At 40.6% G+C, this 20,684-nt stretch overlaps 1 protein-coding gene across 2 annotated transcripts in view; it reads left to right on the plus strand.

Annotated features, from left to right (window-relative positions):
* Positions 1-20,684, plus strand: part of pappa2 (pappalysin 2) — a 90,817-nt gene that overhangs the window by 12,542 nt on the left and 57,591 nt on the right. For both annotated transcript variants that reach the window (XR_005209209.1, XM_037788020.1), the window contains exons 5-11: positions 3,926-4,074; positions 10,466-10,605; positions 12,076-12,229; positions 12,370-12,562; positions 14,065-14,198; positions 17,120-17,302; positions 18,676-18,979. Coding sequence is in view for 1 of the 2 variants with exons in the window: in XM_037788020.1 (XP_037643948.1) it covers positions 3,926-4,074; positions 10,466-10,605; positions 12,076-12,229; positions 12,370-12,562; positions 14,065-14,198; positions 17,120-17,302; positions 18,676-18,979 (1,257 nt within the window). In the remaining variant the exon portion in view is untranslated. The remainder of the gene's footprint in view (positions 1-3,925; positions 4,075-10,465; positions 10,606-12,075; positions 12,230-12,369; positions 12,563-14,064; positions 14,199-17,119; positions 17,303-18,675; positions 18,980-20,684) is intronic.

Below are 20,684 nucleotides of genomic sequence, written 5' to 3' on the forward strand. Positions count from 1 at the left end.
ACAAATTTGTTGTTGAGAGCCAGTTCTAGGGCGATGGCCAGGTACACTGCAGATTCTGGCGTTACAATAAAGAAAAGGGAGCAGGAAGGGGGAAAGATGGACAGAGAGAGAGGCAAGGGTGGAGAGGGAGTGATGGGGTGGCGGGGGACATCATGTTCATTTATGCTGAGACACATGTCCAGGATTTGCTAACAGTTCTTGGTCTGTAAATCCTGGACGGTGCACTTTGTGTGCAAAGAGCTCCAGGCAACTCCCCTGAAAGCACAATCCTGTTCCAACCTTGTTTGACGCTTTACGTGCACGTGAATCTCAAGTTTTATTGTGGTCATGTTTTACTCACTTGTAAAAACATAACTGCAATGTTTCCCAGAACAGTGAATGCAACTCTACATGTGAATGAGATTGTTGATTCACAATATCTCACATTTGATCCATGGATGTTGCCAGCCTTATGTCTGCCTTATGCTTTCTATGCCAGTGAGCTTGTGTTACAGCATACAAGCTTGCAAGTCCATAACATCGTAACTGAGCATTTGCTAAGCCCCACCTCCCTTAGTTTAATGGTTAAGGTTAGACATTGATATCCAATGGTTAAAGTTAGGCATTGACCTTGAATGGTTAAGGTTAGACATTGACATCCAATGGTTAAAGTTAGGCATTGACCTTGAATGGTTAAGGTTAGACATTGACATCCAATGGTTAAAGTTAGGCATTGACCTTGAATGGTTAAGGTTAGGCACTGATCTCCAATGGTTAAAGTTAGGCATTGACCTTGAATGGTTAAGGTTAGGCATTGACCTCCAATGATTAAGGTTGGGCATTGACTTCCAATGGTTAAGGTTAGGTATTGACCTCCAATGGTTAAGGTTAGGCATTGACCTCCAATGGTTAAGGTTAGGCATTGACTTCCAATGGATAAGGTTAGACATTGACATCCAATGGTTAAAGTTAGGCATTGACCTTGAATGGTTAAGGTTAGGCATTGACCTCCAATGGTTAAGGTTAGCCATTGACCTCCAACGGTTAAGGTTAAGCACTGATGTCCAATGGTTAAGGTTAGACATTGACCTCCAGTGTTTAAGGTTAGGCATTGACTTCTCATGGTTAAGGTTAGGCACTGATCTCCAATGGTTAAGGTTAGATATTGACCTCCAATGGTTAACGTTAGACATTGACATCCAGCGATAGTTTTTGCATTTTTTCACAATTTTGTGGATTACCATCTAGACACGACCATTGTTGTTGCATGTAAACGCGACTACTTGGGGCTTGTTGTGGGTGACTGGTTCTCAGTATGTGAGAGTACACTCCTGCACTGAAGGAGTCTGCACTCATGCAATAAAAGTGACTTTTTAATATATTACCTGTGAGTGCCGGTATCCTCTCCTAGCACTGCATTCATCAAGCCCTTTTATTTACTTTATTTCAGCATGTAACATTGCACAAAGTGAAGTGCACAGTAAACTAGTATATACAGTAATACATTTAAATGTTTGGCTGCCGTTGCTTTGGTACAGTTTTACATGGTGACAGTGCTAATGCTGACTCTGCTGTTGATTCACACAGTGTTTGATTTGCCCACAAATGGTAATTTTGTTAATTCATAACCGTAGTTTACACTTCAATCATGTAGAGCCATTTATTTTTTTGGCCAGGTTGGCCGTAGCCTTCCATTGAGGCATCCTCCGAGTCTCAGAAGTTGAAGAGTCAACTCTTTAGTGGTCAGCTTTCTGTCACTTGTAATTGCACAGCCTCGGTTGATGGATACTGCGCGCGGCCTCGGCTGAACTCAGCTTCAGTAATGTAGTGAGAGCAGGGCTTCCCTGAAGCATCTTAAATCTTAAACCTCATTTAGTCAGGCAAAGTGCCCGAGAAAACACATTCTTATTTACAGTACAACACATGCACTCAGGGAGGGATTGCATTAGGGGGAGGATTACACACATGCGGGACTCTTGGCTGCTGAGTAACACCTTTGGACCAATTTAGAGGCGAAGTGCCTCGCTTAATGGTACGTTGAAAGTAGCGTATGGGAGAAAAGGGATTACTGCTTTCTTATTTCATCCATCTAGATTTTTCCCAGCTGAAAGCCGAGATTTTAACGGTCGCAGGCTCACCTGTCTATCCTTCAGGCTGTTGGAACAACGTGAGCAGCACCGAGCCAAAGCTGAAGTATTTTTAATGAGCAATTATATAAATGATATTTCTGATGAAACTTTTTTAATCTTCTAAGAATTGAAGCATAGGTAAGTAATATTTACAAATTTAGCCCTACAGCTGAGCTTCATCAAAAGCATTATTATTTTCTAAGAACCCAACATAAAACAAATCATCCAAATACACTTGAAGTGACTGAGGTAAGGATTAAAGTAGGCTTAGTAATTTTAACAAAGTTAGCCCCACAGCTGAACATGATCAAACCTCCCTGCTTTAGAAATACAACATGAAACAATAATCCATTACGTTATGACCATTGAAAAACACTTAAATCCAAAGCTTTGCCCGGGCGAGATGAAAGACTTCACTAACAAAATTATGTATGATTCATACATTTGACAAAATGTATTTTTGTAAATATGACCCTTATATACTGATGCACCACCAGGATGACTTGGCACTGTTGATATTTATTACCACGGCCTGTACATAAAGCAGATGCAAAAGAAGTGCATACACACGGACACACACATACACTGACAGCCAGATTTTAGTGTTTTCATCAAGCAGTTGTAGTGCTCCAGAAAAGGAGGCTCAGCTAAAAGCTTTAACTGTCTGGCATGCGCAAATTGGGCAGCCAGTGAGACCCCACTGCAAGGCTCTCAGACCCAGCAAGGCCTAACGGTGATGGGTGCAAAAAGCTTTCCAGCTATGAAAGCAAAGGAGAAAAATGACATGTGACATCACCGCGGCCAGGGAAAACAAAGTCGGCCTCTCCACATCAAAGTGCCTCCAGGGTAATTTATCACAGTTAGAGAAAGAGAAAGAGGTGGAGGGGTGGCGGGGTGGTGGGCTGCGAGGGGGGCAGTGGTTTGAAGTACCCTGACCAATTCAAACAGTTATACTTTGGAAGGCACATACGGGGCAGAGAGAGATGTTGAGGGGTTGAAGCAAACTGTGGTCTGTCTAAAGAGATGCCCGGCACCGAGAATACACGTCCCGAAATTCACCCTCACAATACGAAGTTGCTACGTTGAGCAGAAATGATGTCTCACCTGTCTCCATGATTAAAGGACTAGTCTAACATTTTGGAAAATACACTTCATTCTGTGGAATAGATTTAATTTCTTTGCATTCGGTAGCCCTTTTTAGCTTAGCTTAGCATCTCCTCTGCTAGTTAGCCAGCCTAACACTTGTCTAACTCCAAAGCAGCCTGTATATACTGTACCAAAGAACGTACAGTATATTGATAAGAAGTGAAAGCCAATTGGTCGTTCTATTGCACCCAGCAGTAGAGCTACGCTTCCGCCATTTTGGACTGAAAGCGACTACTGGACGTCTGCCTACAAAGTGCCGTACAAAAGTAAAACAAAATGATTTATATTTTATTGTCATATTAAATGTCTCTACCGAAATGGCCTGTGTTGAACAATACAAATATCATAAAAATGCATACTATTATAACTATTTACTTACTTATGTATTAAACCTTTTTGCCCGGCCGCTTCCCAGACGAGCATAAAGTGAGAAATGGACATGAATGGAAGTTAGAAAAATCCAGCACACAGATTTTGAGAGCAGTCACAAACTTTTTCATGCCATATTTTATATATCCAAAAACTAAGACGATATCTAGTATCATATCACAATATTGATATAATATCAATATATTGCCCAGCCCTACTAGAGCTTATCTAATATTGAGAATTATGACATTAATATTCTATGTCTAATATTTTCATGTTTTCTCTTTTTTAAATCTCTGCAGGGCCTATATGAGTGTGAAAGAGCTGAAGGAAGAGCTACAGCTGAGCGGCACCGACACGCTCAATGTTTTCTTCGCCAGCAACTCGGCGCGTGAAGAGCTGGCAGGAGCTGCAACCTGGCCGTGGGCAAAGGAGGCTCTTACCCACCAAGGTACGTTCAATTTAGGGCTGTCAATCGATTAAAATATTGAATCACGATTTATCGCATGATTGTCCATAGTTAATTAATGGCATATTTTTTTATCTGTTTAAAATGTACCTTAAAGGGAGATTTGTGAAATATTTACTTTTATACTCTTGTCATATGAGAGTGGGCAAATTGCTTTATGCAAATGTATGTATATATTTATTATTGGAAATCAATTAACAGCACAAAACAATGACAAATATTGTCCAGAAATCCTCACAGGTACTGCATTTAGCATAAAAAATATGCTCAAATCATAACATGGCAAACTGCAGCCCAACAGGCAACAGCAGCTGTCAGTGTGTCAGTGTGCTGACTTGACTATGACTTGCTCCCAAACTGCATGTGATTATCATAAAGTGGGCATGTCTGTAAAGGGGAGACTCGTGGGTACCCATAGAACCCATTTTCATTCACATATCTGGAGGTCAGAGGTCAAGGGACCATCACAGTTTTTCCTCGCCAAAATTTAGCGTCAATTTGGAACGTTATTTAGCCTCCTTCGCAACCTTCTGGTATGTCATGGTACCAATGGATTCTTCAGGTTTTCTAGTTTCATATGATACCAGTATCTTCACTCTAGCTTTAAAACTGAACCCGCTACAACCTAAAAATCGCAAGTTGCGTTAATACGTTAAAGAAATTAGTGGCAATTAAAGACATTAGTGTTATTATCGCGTTAAGTTTAACAGCCTTAGTTAAATTACATCAAACTACTGTATATACATAAATGTCATATCTCCACGTCTCTTGCTTCTGTCTTCATTCCAATATGTATTTGAATCTGTTATCTCTCTTTATACCATGTTCTGTCTTCCTCTTTCTTCTTTCCTCCTTTACCAGATTTGTCATTATTTTCTTCTTTCTTTCTATCCATCCCTTCATCTCTTCCCTTGCCCTCCATCCTTTGTTGTCTGCTTTGGTGATATCCAAACGAGATGGGGAGAGCAACTGGAGCTGGCAGATATTTTCCCGGCACATTGCCTCTTTCCTCTTCCAATCATTAGACCCGTTTCCACTGGAAAAGGCTAATCAAACCAACAACAACCAAACAAACAAACAAATGGCAGTGTGGACTCGTTAAAAGGTTTTTCTTTCTTTATGGAGGGGGGGGGGGCTTTCCTTATCCAAAGCTGGGGTTGAAAAGGACAGAGGTTATCGTATGCTGTACAGATTGTAAAGCCCCCTGAGGCAAATTTGTGATTCACGTGACATTGAGCTATATAAATAAAATCGACTTGACCAGTATGGGCTCTATTGCCACCTGTGCCCACTTGCCAGCGGTTCTTTATTTATTTATTCATGCACTTTTTTCGTCTTCTTCTTCTTCTTCGTCTTGTGCTAGAACAAAGTAGTGAGTGGAATCAAAAGTAGGAGACACATGTGGTAAATGTACCTCCAGTGGAAGCATTTATCATTTACAGAAACGTCTCCCTGGAAGAATTTACCTGGCCTCGTAACAAACAAAATATGTGAAATACTGCTATTTGTAGCATTTCTAGTACCTTGTGAATCACCAAGAAGTCGGCCTGTTAGACGGGCTCTTATTCACTACTAGTAAAGTATACATAGCAAAGTGGATACTGAGTATGTTTAGTTTAAGTTAAAGAAATAGCTGATTGACCAATAAAAGCTTTGTCTTACGCTACTTATTGATTTTACGATTGACAAGGAATTGATTATTAATCATTTATGTCAAGTTTCAAGTGGATTTTCCGCTTTTCTTTAGTTCATATAATTAGGGATTTAATACTTATCCAGTTTTATTTCGATTTTTAATGTCACTTTGAGCGCTGTTAACTTCTGCTGGGAAGTTGTTATTTAGAAATGTAATAGATTAAATTGATAATTGAGTAATCAAAAACATAAGTGGCTGATTCAATGAAAGTAATTGTTAGCTGTAGCCTCAGAGGCAAAACACAGGTGACGTTTTATGTCCGCAATACACACATCAAATTAGCTGGCACGAGTTAATTCCAGCTGTCTGTTCCAAAGACAATTATGTTGAAAAACAACAGCATGAAATAAGAGCGAAATGCTCACCCCACAAAACAAAACAACCGCACTATTAAACAAACACAAAATATGTGTATTTGAATCAGCATTTAGCACATGATTGAGTTGTTACCATTGTGTCAGTGTGCTGACTTGACTATGACTTGCCCCAAACTGCATGTGATTATCATAAAGTGGGCATGTCTGTAAAGGGGAGACTCGTGGGTACCCATAGAACCCATTTTCATTCACATATCTGGAGGCCAGAGGTCAAGGGACCCCTTTGAAAATGGCAAAGTCAGTCTTTCCTCGCCAGAATTTAGCGTAAGATTGGGGCGTTATTTAGCTTTCTTCGCGACAAGCTAGTATGACATGATTGGTACCAATGGATTCCTGTCGGATTTTTAAGAGGTTAATTAAAAATCTCAAGTTTCGTTAATGCGTTAAAAAAACTAATGGCGTTAAAATGAATTTCAGTTAACATGTTATTATCGCGTTAACCAAAATACAAGGATGAACCTGGAAATGAGCATATGTCCCCTTTAAAGTTGAATATACAGATTTATATACTGTATTTGCTCACTGGAGGAGCTGGACATCTCAGGCGAGGAGAACACACACTGAGCAGCTCCCTGTGAACATGTCAGATATCAAAATAAGACTCTCACTGGTTTTATTTTGCCCAGCTTGTGCTAAAAAGCTAAAATTCCATTTTGGGTAATAAGATCTCTTGTTGTTGTTTCTTCAGAATCAAAATTAACTGATCATTATGTGATCTAATATCTTATTTTTCTGTAGATGACTATTAATTTAAATAGGGATACTGCGATGCTACCAGTTATATTGTCAGAGTAGATGTTATATTTTCGAATTAGACTGTTGAAATTAGTTCTCTACTGAATGTCTCCCACATGACATTTGTTTCAGTCGCTCAGCATCTGTCCCCGCTTAAAAACCAGTTAGCGGATGACAAGTCGTCTCCGGAGGCCCCGTTGTTTAGTGTCTTCGCTTTTAATGTCTTCATTGTTCAACGTCTTCACCGCCGAACACGCTGTTTCTAATTAGAAAACCAATAACTGTCATGTCTGGTCTTGATTCTGCGATTATCAGCGTGCTGCAGAAAATCTGTATCTCCACTTAAAGGCCGTTTTTATAAGCATTCCCTATAGCCCCAAAACCATAGCTGATTTTAAAATGATCTTTGGAATACTATGTTAATGATTTATTTAGTCTTTAATTTTCTAACTCAACTTGTATTTTTTTACAAGACAAAATGTCTAGAATGTACGCATTAAAATACTGACAGAATTATTTTTTCATTCAAGGCTGTACTTTAGCAAAACATGTCCAAAAAAATCATTATCTTGTCCTATTAAGGAATAAAAAGATCTTGTGTTTTAACGCATTAACGCAACAGCGGGCTCGATTTTAAAGCTAGATGAAGAAGGTTAAATAACGCTCCAAACTTACGCTAAATTTTTGTGAGGAAAAACTGCCATGGTCATTTTCAAAGGGGTCCCTTGACCTCTGACCTCAAGATATGTGAATGAAAATGGGTTCTATGGGTACCCACGAGTCTCCCCTTTACAGACATGCCCACTTTATGATAATCACATGCAGTTTGGGGCAAGTCATAGTCAAGTCAGCACACTGACACACTGACAGCTGTTGTTGCCTGTTGGGCTGCAGTTTACCATGTTATGATTTGAGCATATTTTTTATTCTAAATGCAGTACATGTGACGGTTTCTGGACGTTTGTCATTGTTTTGTGTTGTTAATTGATTTCCAATAATAAATATATACATACGTTTGCATAAAGCAGCATATTTGTCCACTCCCATGTTGATAAGAGTATTAAATACTTGACAAATCTCACTTTAGGGTACATTTTGAACAGATAAAAAAATGTGTGATTCATTTAACTACGGACAATCATGCGATTAATCTTGATTAAATATTTGAATCGATTGACAGCCCTACAAAAAAACAAATCCTTTGTTATCCACGGTGTATGGATTAACATTCTACCAAATTTAATTGAGATCTGTTAACATATTTTTGAGACATCTTGCTAACTAACGGACAGACCAACAAACAGGACGAACAGCTTAACCTCCTTGGCGTAAGCAAGGGGCAAACAAGATCCAAGCAAAAAGGAAACACTGCAGAAGAGCTTTCAGCATATTAGTACCCAGATTTAGACATGTACTTCAGAGCAGGGTAATTATCATCATTATTAGAAAAGTCATTTAATGTGCTTATGGAAACATAAAGATGGTATTTTTCCACTGTATTCTTCCATTCAGTCTCCCTGTCTGCTCGTTAAAGAAGGCCTTTCCAAGTTCTGTGAACCATTCATGATTAGACAGGAGGCCTGATTTTCCTTCTGTTCTCTCGTTGTGATCTGTCCAGCCTGAAGTCTGAATCCAGTCTGCCTACCTACCATTTACACCGTGGGTCACCCAGAATTCATAACTTTAATGGACTTATAATACATTTAAAACACTTACACTTTGGACATTCTGCTGCATCTTAAACCAACTCATGCAGTCTATTAGTTATCCAGTAAAATCAGCAGCAGAGTTTTTATATTCTAATGTAATATATAATGTTTATAATGTTGATGCACCTTTCTCCATCCGATCTGACTTTTTCAGTCCCGATACCGATAGTGATACCTGAGCTTTGGATATCGGCTTATACCAAGTACCGATCCGATACCAGTGTTTAATTAATAAACTGTGTGCTTATTGTTTGTTATTAAAATAATAAATCCTACACCAGCAACTTGCTAAAACTTCTTCAAAATTAACAATTCAAGTGTAAACATTTTAACGCGACTAATTTCTTTAACGCATTAACGCAACTTGCGCATTCTCACTCTAGTTTTAAAGCTTCTAAAGTGAAGATACTGGCATTATATGAAACTAGAAAACCTAATGAATCCATTGGTACCAACTGTGTCATACTAGCTTGTCATGAAGGAGGCTAAATAACGCTCCAAACTAACGCTAAATTTTGGTGAGGAAAAACTGTCATGGCCATTTTCAAAGGGGTCCCTTGACCTCTGACCTCAAGATATGTGAATGAAAATGGGTTCTATTTGTACCCACGAGTCTCCCCTTTACAGACATGCCCACTTCATGATAATCACATGCAGTTTTGGGGGCAAGTCATAGTCAAGTCAGCACACTGACACACTGACAGCTGTTGTTGCCTGTTGGGCTGCAGTTTGCCATGTTATGATTTGAGCATATTTTTTTATACTAATGCTAATATTTGTCATTGTTTTGTGTTAAAATGTTTTAATTGCTTTCCGATAATAAATATATACACATATTTGCATAACGCAGGCATATTTGTCCACTCCCATGTTGATAAGAGTATTACATACAAAGACAAATCTCCCTTATTAAATATTTTAATCGATTGACAGACCTAATAAACATAGAATTTAATTGAATAGATCGGCCCTATTGTCAACCGATATCCAATCCAGCTGTCTGAGTCAGTATCGGCCCGATATCGGTATTGGTATTAGTGCATTTTCAATGCCATGGGTTGGCTCAAAGGCCATGAAACGTCCTGTAGAAGTAAGACTGTGGTTACAGTGCATGCTATATAACCGCAATGTCCCAGGTTCGATTCCAGCCTTGGGACCTTTGTTGTATATCATTCCCCTCTCTCTCTCTCTCTCTTTCTCTGTCTCTCCCCTATTTCTACATTGTCTGTCAAATAAAGGTGAAAAATGCAAAAACAACAACTTTAAACAGGTGGTGGTAGGTGTCAGCTGTTAGGGAAATGGGGCAAAATGACGAATGCAAAGTTTCTGCAGAGCATTCCTCTATTCAAAGCAGGCGAAAATGGCCCTTATCCACCCGTAGCCACCTTACCGTATCCGGTTTCCTGTTTTTGGTTTACTAAAGTACTAAAGTTTTACTTCATTCCTAATTGGTTTTAAATGTCAAAGTGCTTAGTGCTTTTTACTATGGAGGTCTGTTTCTCTTTTGGAAATTCCATTGCAGAGCATAAAACTGGAGCTGAATAGCCACACAGCTGCTAGTTAGAATCTGGACTTTCACAGCAATACCACATTTGTTTTGTTGGGTGCTTCTTGCCAAAGGGCACGAAACCGGTTCACCTGTTAAAAGGACAATTTTCCAAATCATTACATCCCATCAAAGTGGTGGAATGAGGTGTCACAGACTTGGAAAAGAGAGAGCAGCTTTAGTATCTTGTAAAGGCTCACTCTCACTTTCCTGTCACAAGAAATATATTTACTGTGACTGACTGTCTTATTAAAAGAATATCTAAATAGTAATAATATTATTATGACCTAATTTTATCTTCTGTCCTCAGGTGGGATGGTGCTGAACCCATCCTACTTTGGTACCTTGGGCCACCACAACACCATGATCCACGAGATGGGCCACATCTTTGGACTGTACCATGTCTTCAAGGGGGTGAGCGAGCGGGACTCCTGTGATGACCCGTGTCAGGTAGGACTTTTAAATCTTCTCTTGATGATACTTAATGTGACGAAGGTACGCAAAGCTGTACTGCATTTTTTTAATCAAATGTTTCTTGTTCTGTATCATACGGAATATTACCTTATCCAAAATGCTGTTTTATCCATTTTTTTCTTCATCCTTGATATCGGATGCCAGTTTCCTCCACTAGTTCGGTCTTTGTCAGCACTAGTTTGGCATTTTGTTTTACTAGTTGAATAAAAACTTTTATTGGTCATTCTTTTTCACCAACTAGTGGCACTTTTGTCCCACGAGTTCCAATAGAAGCCTCACTAGTGACGCCAGGCGTTGTACTAGTAGCACCAAAGTCCCAACTAGTCAGCTTTTTGACGCACTAGTGGCCCTCTGGACCGAACTAGTAACACTGAAACTCTTACTAGTTAACTAGCGAGCTGCAAAAGCTCTGACATGTTACCTTGTCAAACATGGATTCAGCTTACTAATAGTGTTGTCACGATACCAAAACTCTGACTTCGACACGATACCATGCCTAAATATACTGAAACGATACCACGGCAAAAATCTAAAACATCAGCAAAAGTAATGGACGACAGAACATGGAACTTTGAAACGGCTTTTTAATAAATAAAAAAATAAAAAAATGTATTAATAAAAAAAAAATGTAAATTGTATGCAGTAATCTGATGTTCTCTATACTTGAGTTTGTGATTTCTTTGATAGTTGTTATTTACATTTTTTTCTTATAACTTCTAAAAAAAAAAATAAACTTCTAAATAAAAGAAAAAAAACTTCTAAAAAATAAATAAATAAATATGTATATATATATGTTTTTAATTCTAAAATGGAACAACTGTAATTTCCCCCTGGGGAATCAATAAAGTATTTATCATTCTGATATCACTCATTAAACAGTGTTTAATAAGGCTTTTGTTTTTGTAAAACAGCGCCCCCGCCAGCGCATTAGTAACAGTTAAGGCAGAGAGTGGTACTGCAGCACGGTAGACTGTGAGAGGCTTCCTAAACAAAAACCAGCTCAGAGCGGCACTGTGCAGCCGGCGAGCAGTTCATGACCTGCTTTTATCTTCTTTTCAACTTCTCTTGTTGATTCCATCCTTCTGGTGATCACTACAGTTTAGTTTTTGACTGATTGCTCTCACCAACAGCAAAGTTAAAACTGCCTGCTCCCGCGGGATCCCAATCCAACTCACAGCTCGTATGAGAACACTGTCATTACCTGTACTAATAAATCTTAGTATTTATTTTTTAACCGCAGGTTGCGATACTTCTCTGGTATCGGTATACCGTGCAACACTACTCACTAAACTAGTGAACTACAATTTTCTGCACTAGTGACGTCTGATATCAAGGATATGGAATAAATGCTCAAACGGCTTTCCAAACAACAACATGCTTCGCTGGATAGAGATTTTCACTCTTCTGTGATCATTTGCTAGACGTTTTGTAAATATGCACTTGCAGGAGACCACCCCGTCCATGGAGACAGGAGATCTGTGTGCTGACACCGCACCAACACCCAAATCCAAAGCCTGCCATGATCCCGGATCCGTCAATGATCCCTGTGGGGTCACCATGTACCAAGACACGCCTTATAGCAATTACATGAGTTACACAGGTATGGTGAATAAACATTCCTCACTTTCCTTACTGGAACTAGTCAATGTTCACTGTACAGAATAGTGACGATGTGAAACAGATGTACTGTGTAACATCCTACTGCATAATTAGAAACTTATTTTCATTGCACCACATCAGATGACAACTGCACCAACCACTTCACCCCCAACCAAGTGGCCCGGATGCACTGTTATCTTGACTTGGTCTACCAGAAGTGGCTGAAGGACCAGCAACCAACCCCCATCCCTCTGGCCCCCATGGTGACAGACCAGGGTCCGGATTCTGTCTCTATCTATTGGCTGCCACCTATAAGGGGGCCACTGTATCAGAGGTACGAGTGCATGGGTTCTTAATCTCGATTATTTACCTCTCCAAATTGAGTTTTGTCTGCCATCTGTACTTCTGAACCTCCTCATCTGAAAGGTAATTCTACCAAAGTTTTGACCCTAACTATGGACAAAGAATGCATAACTATAGTGTTAAAGCAGTTTGAACTCATCTGAGCCCAAAAGATCTTTGGAAAATATAGCCACCTGGTCCTTTGACTGCTTTAGTGATGGAGGCACTTTTGTTCTCATGAGCAAGATAGGGACAAATGGCGTTTATAGCGATATATAACTATTACACTCGTGCAGTGCAGGATTAAGAAGTGATTGCACTTGACATGAGTGACAACAACAACAATGTGCTGCATGCGTTGCCTGATGCAAGTAGACAAGTGAATGGCAACGTACATGTCCCAACATATACACCGCTTTTCCGAACGACACAAGCCAGGATAGACCTGACCCTGCTGAGACAATGGTGTAATATGAATTGCGACGTATCATTTAAACACCCTAGTGCAGTTCCCTTTCAATTTATTAATATTGAACGCACGTCCTTGGGTCCCCAGCATTATACCCACGAAGTGTGAAGTAGATCAGATAGACGGTTCTCGAGATATGCAAAGGACACACACACAGACAATCTATTCCTAAACCTAGTTAAGTAGTTTGTTGGCTAAGCCTAACCAAATCGATCAATTTCTAAAAAAAACTAAGTAGATTTATTTGGAAAAGAGCGGATATTGCCACGTGCATCACGTGTTGCTGGACATTCGTAGGAAAACGCACAAAAAATACGTTGATGAAAGTCGTGCTGAATGTCACGAAAAAAAGGGGAAAATTGTGTCTATGTACACGAAACAAATATATTACATTTCGTGACTATTTCTGCCGTGAGACCGTGTTGGAAGGACATTACCGATTCCTTGCTTTATAGTTAGATGATGGACAACTGGCAAATAGTGTAATGGCCAATTTACATGTAATGCCTGGTGATTAAAAACACACTCACAAGAACAATCTGTGCAGTTGGTGCCTGGTTTTACCTCCCAGTAGCTTTTTAATTGGTCCTGTTCATGTTTGGCATTTACCAATACATGATGACCACCGAGCACCTTTTACTTTGTAAAAATAATGTGGTCACGTCATAGTTCCTCACTTTACGAGTTGACAAATGAACAATAAATAACTGACTAGTCTGCAATGGATTATGGGATTCTCTCAACATTTACAAATGGTTGTATGTCCAAATCTTGGCAAAAGAAGGCTGCAATTCTTAGCCAGATTTGGAGCCTTTGAAATGACATTGCTCTTGTTAGGCCATTGTAACGTATTCATGTACTGTTGTGACTATAGCCTGGCTTCGTCTTCTGGCTTTGTCCAATTGGAGTAAAAAAAAACCCAAAGCAAGTTGTTCCAGCATTATTGTAGGTCTGGAGACATATTTTGTGAAAGACCAAAGTGTGATATTTCATAATCGGCACCCTCTGTTTTCCTTTTGTCCCAGCTCCTCCCTCCATGTGTCTGGTATCAACTGTGGAGACTGTGAGACAGACGGTGTTTTCCACCAGTACGCCTCCGAGGCTACCTCGCCTCGCATCTGTGACACGTCAGGCTACTGGACGCCCGAGGAGGCAGTCGGTCAGTCACAAATCCCCGTGTGTTTGTGTACATACGTGTGTGTGTTTACCAACAAAAAACAGAATAGTGTTCAAGGTAGTCGCCTTTTTCTTGTCGCAACATACATACAACTCTTCTTCAAACCAGCGTGAGAGATTGTTGTTGCTGCATGTAAAGGTGCGACTAAATCATCAACACTTTTAGTTGAGGGTGTTGAGATTATTTTTCTACTATTGGGATTTTTTTCAAATAAATAATGGCCAAGTCGAAATTGGTCGCGACAAGGACGGAAATTGTCGATCACTCATCTTTCATCCTAACATCTACAGCTGACTTGGTCGAGTTCTGCATCTGATACACTCTTCTCTGTCAAAGTATTGACAGCGAGGAATGTGGCGGTTTCGGGTTTACGTTTGCGTCCTTGAGTTCTACTTCTGTCTCTTGTTTCCACAGAGCAGATCTACCCCCCCCCCCTTCCCCTCCAAACACACACACACACACACACACGTCTCTTCCCTGTAAATTTCAGGTGCGTGCAAGGCTAATGGCTCCTGGAAGAGGAAAAAGCAGAAAATCATTAAATGATAATTGCCCTCAGCTACAGACCTCTCTCTGTCTCTGTCTTGTTTTAGCCAAAGCGAGAACAAGGATTATTAAGCAAACCGTCTATACTCTGGGTAATGTTTGGGTGCTGTTCAAACACTGAACCTCCGTCATAAACAAAAAAAGCCCCCCCCTCCCTCCCAACAAAAAAAGTGTATCTCGTAGCACTGTACTTTGAAACATTACGCTTCATGTGAGCACATGGTCCTTGTTATTCCAATCATAATTTCTGCAGAAGCCCGGTTTCCTTTGGCATTACATATAGGTTGAGGGGGGGAAACAAGACAGAAAACAAGAAAGCAGAGTAAAGAAAGAGATATACAGAAAGAAATACCTTACGAACACAATAACACTTTTCCTTCTCTCCCGTGGAAACTCTACCCAAATATGTGGAAATCCTCTGCTGGAATTTATGCTTTGAAAACAAGCGGCGAGGAGGAACAGGGGGGATTACGGCTCCCTCTCTTTCGCTGCGGGATCATAATGATGATAAAGAGTCAATTACAGTCTTACTCTAAACAGTGGTATGCACACAGCTGAGGAGACAGCCAGTCTGCTGGCTTCCCTGGCTCCCTTTTCGCTCTTTCCCACTTCTAAAGACGATGATGCGCGGGGTCACTTTGTCAGCCAACGGAGATGGGCAATATCGCCTTCAGGCGGGGGGAAAGGGAGAGGGGGGAAATTGGACAAATTCAATGCGGATATCACGGCTGGCAACACAAAACACAAGTTTAACGGCAAAACACTGTTGGCCCGAATTGTTGGCAAAATTTGTCCTTTTTACATTTCCTGAAAAATTTGCCTGTGCCACAACCTTGACTGGTTTGAGTTTTCAGGCAGAGGGAAAACACCTCTGCCTGATTCGGGAGCCTGTGCTCGCATTGAGTAGGATAACATTTGTTTATGTGCTGCATCAAGCATTAAAATTAGGGACAGGGATGCCGCAATATTGCAATACCGCAATATTGACAGGCCAACCGCAGGGGATGGCAAGCAACTGCCACAAATGCTGTGGTTTTCTTTTTTTATTCTTCTTCTATGTTGGCGTTTAGCCTTTCAAAAACAACATTTTCACTGCGGTCAAGAAAATGAATGCTCTCCTGCTTGCCGTACACAAAGGGATGCTCTGACGAGTTATATTCATAAGAAAAGTTGATTGATAAGAAAATCACTTTGTTCAAATTGAAGATTTTAAAGGATTTTTTATTTAGCATGATGATTTCATAAAATATGACGACAGACATTCGTAGCTTCATCCGAAAACCTCTATAGAAGCTTTGAATGAAAAAGAAATGACAAAAAAAGTGATGTTATCTGAATTTACAAGGATGAAATCAACAAGCAATATAGATTCAATCATTTCCAAAATTCACAACATATTTTTATTTAACGAAATATTCTTCTTCAATCCATATTTGTTGGCAATTAGCCTTTCAAAAACAATATTTTCACTGCAGTCAAGAAAATTATTGCTCTCCATGCACTGACGACTTATATTCATTAAAGAAAGTTGATTGATAAGAAAATTACTTTGTTCAAATTGGATGAAATCAACAAACAAACTTGCTCAGCATTGGGTAGGATGGGCTTCTTACCAGACTCAGCAGCCCATATTGCAGTGGAGCCATAAAACGTGTGGCAGAAATGGCTGATCTTGTTCCAGTAGTGTATTTTCAGACTCATAATCATGTATCTTAAATTGTATTAATATGTCTAGTACTTCAATCGTTGTGAAAATGTTGAAAGCTCAGAAATGGCAACGGCCTACAGAATTAACAGTTCACAGTTCTGGTTTGTTTTCCTGACGTTCATTTGGCGATCCATTGTGCTTTCACAGATGGCTGATAACAGTGGGTGTGAAATATGCAACACCTCATTAACATCCTGATTTTATTTGGCTTTCTGGGACACAGCTGATAATAAAACAACTACCTTAATGTGATTCCATTGTGCTAATCACTAACACAGTGACAATTAACAACTCATTTTGCCCGGTATAATGGTGTTACTACTGCGTTTTTGAATGTGGGCCATGTTTTAAGTAAAGGGGGCATGACGCTTTCTTTCTCAACTGGAAAATTCTGCTCTCTCTCGTTACTAATGACAATGGGTTTGCTGGTAGCTATTAAAGGTAATACTGAGAAATTTGTTAAAAAGGTCACTAGTAAATAGAAGTTGACAAGACAATGTTGAGGACCAAAAAACATCCTTACTGGAGGTGTTATTTATTAAGACTAAAACTCAACTACGTCATCAGAACTGTGTGGGTGTGTTTCATCAGATTTTTGCAATATATGAATATAAATGTGTGTCTCTGTGTGGTTGTCATTGAACCCCAGGCCCACCGGATGTGGAGCAGCCCTGTGATCCCAGCCTCCAGGCCTGGAGTCCCGAGCTCAGCCTCTATGACACCAATGTGACCTCACCATGTCCCGACACGGAGGGCTGCACCCTCACGCTAAAGTTCCTCCACCCGATGGTTCCTCACGCACTCACGCTCTGGGTCACCTACATCTCTTCCAGTAAGTGTCGCTCCGTAACAACTTCATACCATCAGTTTTAGTCGTATACGTCAGATAGCACTACTGTAAATACTACAAAGAGCACGGCGGCATGTACAAAGTCAGCAGGATCAAAACTTAAAAAAGGTGAAGTATCAGCCACCAGACCTCCAGCTGCTGACGCACATCTGAGGAGAAACACTTGGTCCATCATCTTAGAATAAAAAAAAAAAAAATTGATCTCACTTCATTAAAGGGGAAATTTTCCACCTTTTATGTGGATGTCCAATTAGTGTTGATGGTAAATGTAATCGATTGAAGCAATAAATTCCTCAGTGCCTGCTATATTGAGCCAGAAAGCTGAGTTTGCAGCTGCAAAATCTGTTGTTCTTGCATCCAGCGCAGTCAAGAAAGAACTACAGGCTATTTCAGCTTGGATTTCTAGTCTCTACCTCTGGGTAGCCAGGGGGGCACGTGTGCTCTTGATGCCGCTCAAAAACAGAACTCCTTGTACTCTTCATTTGTATTGCAAACGGCATCCCAAAATACGAGTGCAAAGGATGTTACGGACAAGGATACATTTTACAGTGTTTTGGCTGACTCGGATATTCAGCCATATTTATTGGAGCCAGAGTATATGCAGCGGAGAGAGGCCGATGCTGTGGCCGCATTAGCCGTGCAAAAGTATAATATTGCCGGCGGTGACCCTCCGAAGCTTGCAAGCAATGCATCCTGGTACATGTAGGCACTGCTCCTCGAGCAGGAGAACTCAGCTTTCTTGGTCACTATAGTACGCACTGAGGAATTCATTACTTCAAGTGACTACATTTACCATCAACACTGATTGGACATCCACATAAAAGGTGACAAATTTTCCCCTTTAAGTGTGTAACCAGTTCCAATTCCGTGTACTCAAAATGTGTGCCATTGATTATTATTATATTTAATGAATGCAGCAGGACATGTGATACATTAGCTAGCATGACTGCAAGAAAGCAGTACGTGGTCGGGAAAAAGTTGTTTGTTGCTGTGAAACGCCGAGAGACTGGGAGCGTAAGCAATGTGGGGTGAGGGTTACTCAGCAACACATAGACAGCGAGTTACAGAAATCTGATATATACTGATGAATTTTTACCAGCAAGTATAAGAATTTTAAGCTTTGTGATTGGTTGTTTCTTATGGCAAATATGATGCTTGGGACTCATACCTGTTTTGAACAGAATGATCATTGTTCTGATATTCAACCAGGAGAGAAATGCTAGAAAACCAGTAGACACGTACCACCGTCCATGAATATATTATCTACTCTGTTAAATGTTGGACGTTTAAGTTCAAAATGACAGAAAAAAAACAGCTGACTCATTTATTTATCTATCTGTATTCCCCTGTCACAGACAACCCAGCCATAGCCAACATAGAGCTGGTAACAGACGCGGGGAAAAGCATCAACCTCGGACCCCAGCATGTCTTCTGCGACATGCCCTTCACTTTGCGCCTCGACACCCACAACGTCGCCATCGCCGCCGTAAAACTCTGCACCTTCGACGAGAAGATGGAGATCGACGCCGCCATGTTGTCCTCGGGCCCCAGCAGCCCTCTGTGCGCCGGCTGCCGACCACTGCTGTACAGGATCGAGCGGGAGCCGCCCTTCACCACCAAACCCCCCTCGCCTCAGACCCAGCAGACCTTCACCGACAGGTAGATGCCAAATGTTGTAATTTATTCGGTTTTACCTTACAGTCATGTTTACAGTGTTATTCTGCAATAAAAGCCTATCTTAGCCATCTAAGATCACTCAACACATAATAGTGTCTGGAGAATAAAACCCAAACAGGTAGAAGTAAGCGCAATATGTAATGAGAATTGACAGGTGTGTTGTTTAAAATACCCTAAAATACCCCTGAGGCAAGTTCCTGAGTCTGGTTTTCTCTCATGTAGATGAATATTTATAACACGGAGGCTGTGCCAACTACTAATACTGGGCACACACACACACACACACACTGCCTTGTCAGACATCGGCAGCCTTAGAGGAAAAATAAGACTGAGGGTGAAATAAAAGAAGTTATTTATGGAGTTTAACGTCTGGGTAAAGTCAAATCTGAGATTTTTATCTAAAACACATTATAGCTGAAAATATGTGGAAAGATGTCGGACTCTTGTGGACCGTTTATGAGTCAAATTATTGATTTATTAAGTAAGTAGCCGTGTAATAAGCGGGGTAATGTGCAGCTAGCGGGTCATTGTTGTGAAAGAATCCCCTTCAGGGCGAGGTCGCGTCGGGGTGCGGCATCGCCCTATCGCTGTAGATTATCCCTTGTTTATTTCGCAAACCCCCTGACAGAGTGCCCCTGGACCCCACTTTGAGAACTGGTCTAGAAGAGCCGCACGATTGTTAGCATAGGTTCAAACAGGAAGTTAGCACGATCAAATTCTACAAAAGAAGCGCTGCAGCAGTGGGATGGCCAACGACAAGTGTAGTATGAACTGTACCTGTACTGTCCTCACCGGTGATTGGGCGTGGTTTCAGAGCCTTCAGCGGACACGCCCCCCAGTGAAACTTATATTTTATATACTTATATCATTCAAATTTGTCTGGGTGGTTAATAACTCAGAACACATATTTATTTTTGCTTTACCCAAACTTTAAGTTTCACAGCATACCTCTGTCTGTGTGTGTGTGTGTGTGTGTGTGTGTGTGTGTGTGTCTCACAGTTATCTGTCTCCCAGAAGTGTTTGGGTCTGGTTCTATTTGGAAAGCTCAGAGCTCAAATGTTTCCAACATGGGGATGCCGAGCTGTGGCTACTGATCCAAATCTGTTTCAACAAGCATATACTCAATCAAAAGCATGCTGAAGTTTCGGGGCTAAGTTGAACAAGTTTGTACAATGTCCTGACTCGTATTTTGTGGGGTGTCCAAATGATTACCGGAATCCAAATGTAAAGTCACAAGCCAGTTTTTTCTTTTTTTTAATCTTACTAAATAGCTGCCAGGATATGATATGATTGCAGATCATTTGGGGCTAAATGTTGTGGCACTGTGAATTATCTTAAAAAGCTGTTGCTACTTTACAGGGCAAGGTGGATGTTCGTAGGTGGACACAGCTCCACAAACAGTTTATTTTTCAGGGAACACGTCTCCTGTGTTACACAAGCTGTGTCTAAGTGCAAAAAGATGTAAGAACCAGTGGGGATTGAGTTATGTGGGGCCGAGGAGGGCAGAGAGGGGTTGATGCGAGGAGAAGAGAGCGTTCGGGAGCAATGAGTTTGGAAGAGAAGGGGAGAGGGAGGGAGGGATAATGGAGAGAAGGGGGGATGAAGAAGAAGAGGAGAAGAGAGGGGGTGAAACAAAGGGCATTGGAAAATATATAGATAAGAGACACAAAAGAGAGATGTGGGAGGA

Source organism: Sebastes umbrosus, chromosome 12 (assembly GCF_015220745.1).
Source record: "Sebastes umbrosus isolate fSebUmb1 chromosome 12, fSebUmb1.pri, whole genome shotgun sequence".
In the NCBI taxonomy this organism is placed as follows: domain Eukaryota; kingdom Metazoa; phylum Chordata; class Actinopteri; order Perciformes; family Sebastidae; genus Sebastes; species Sebastes umbrosus.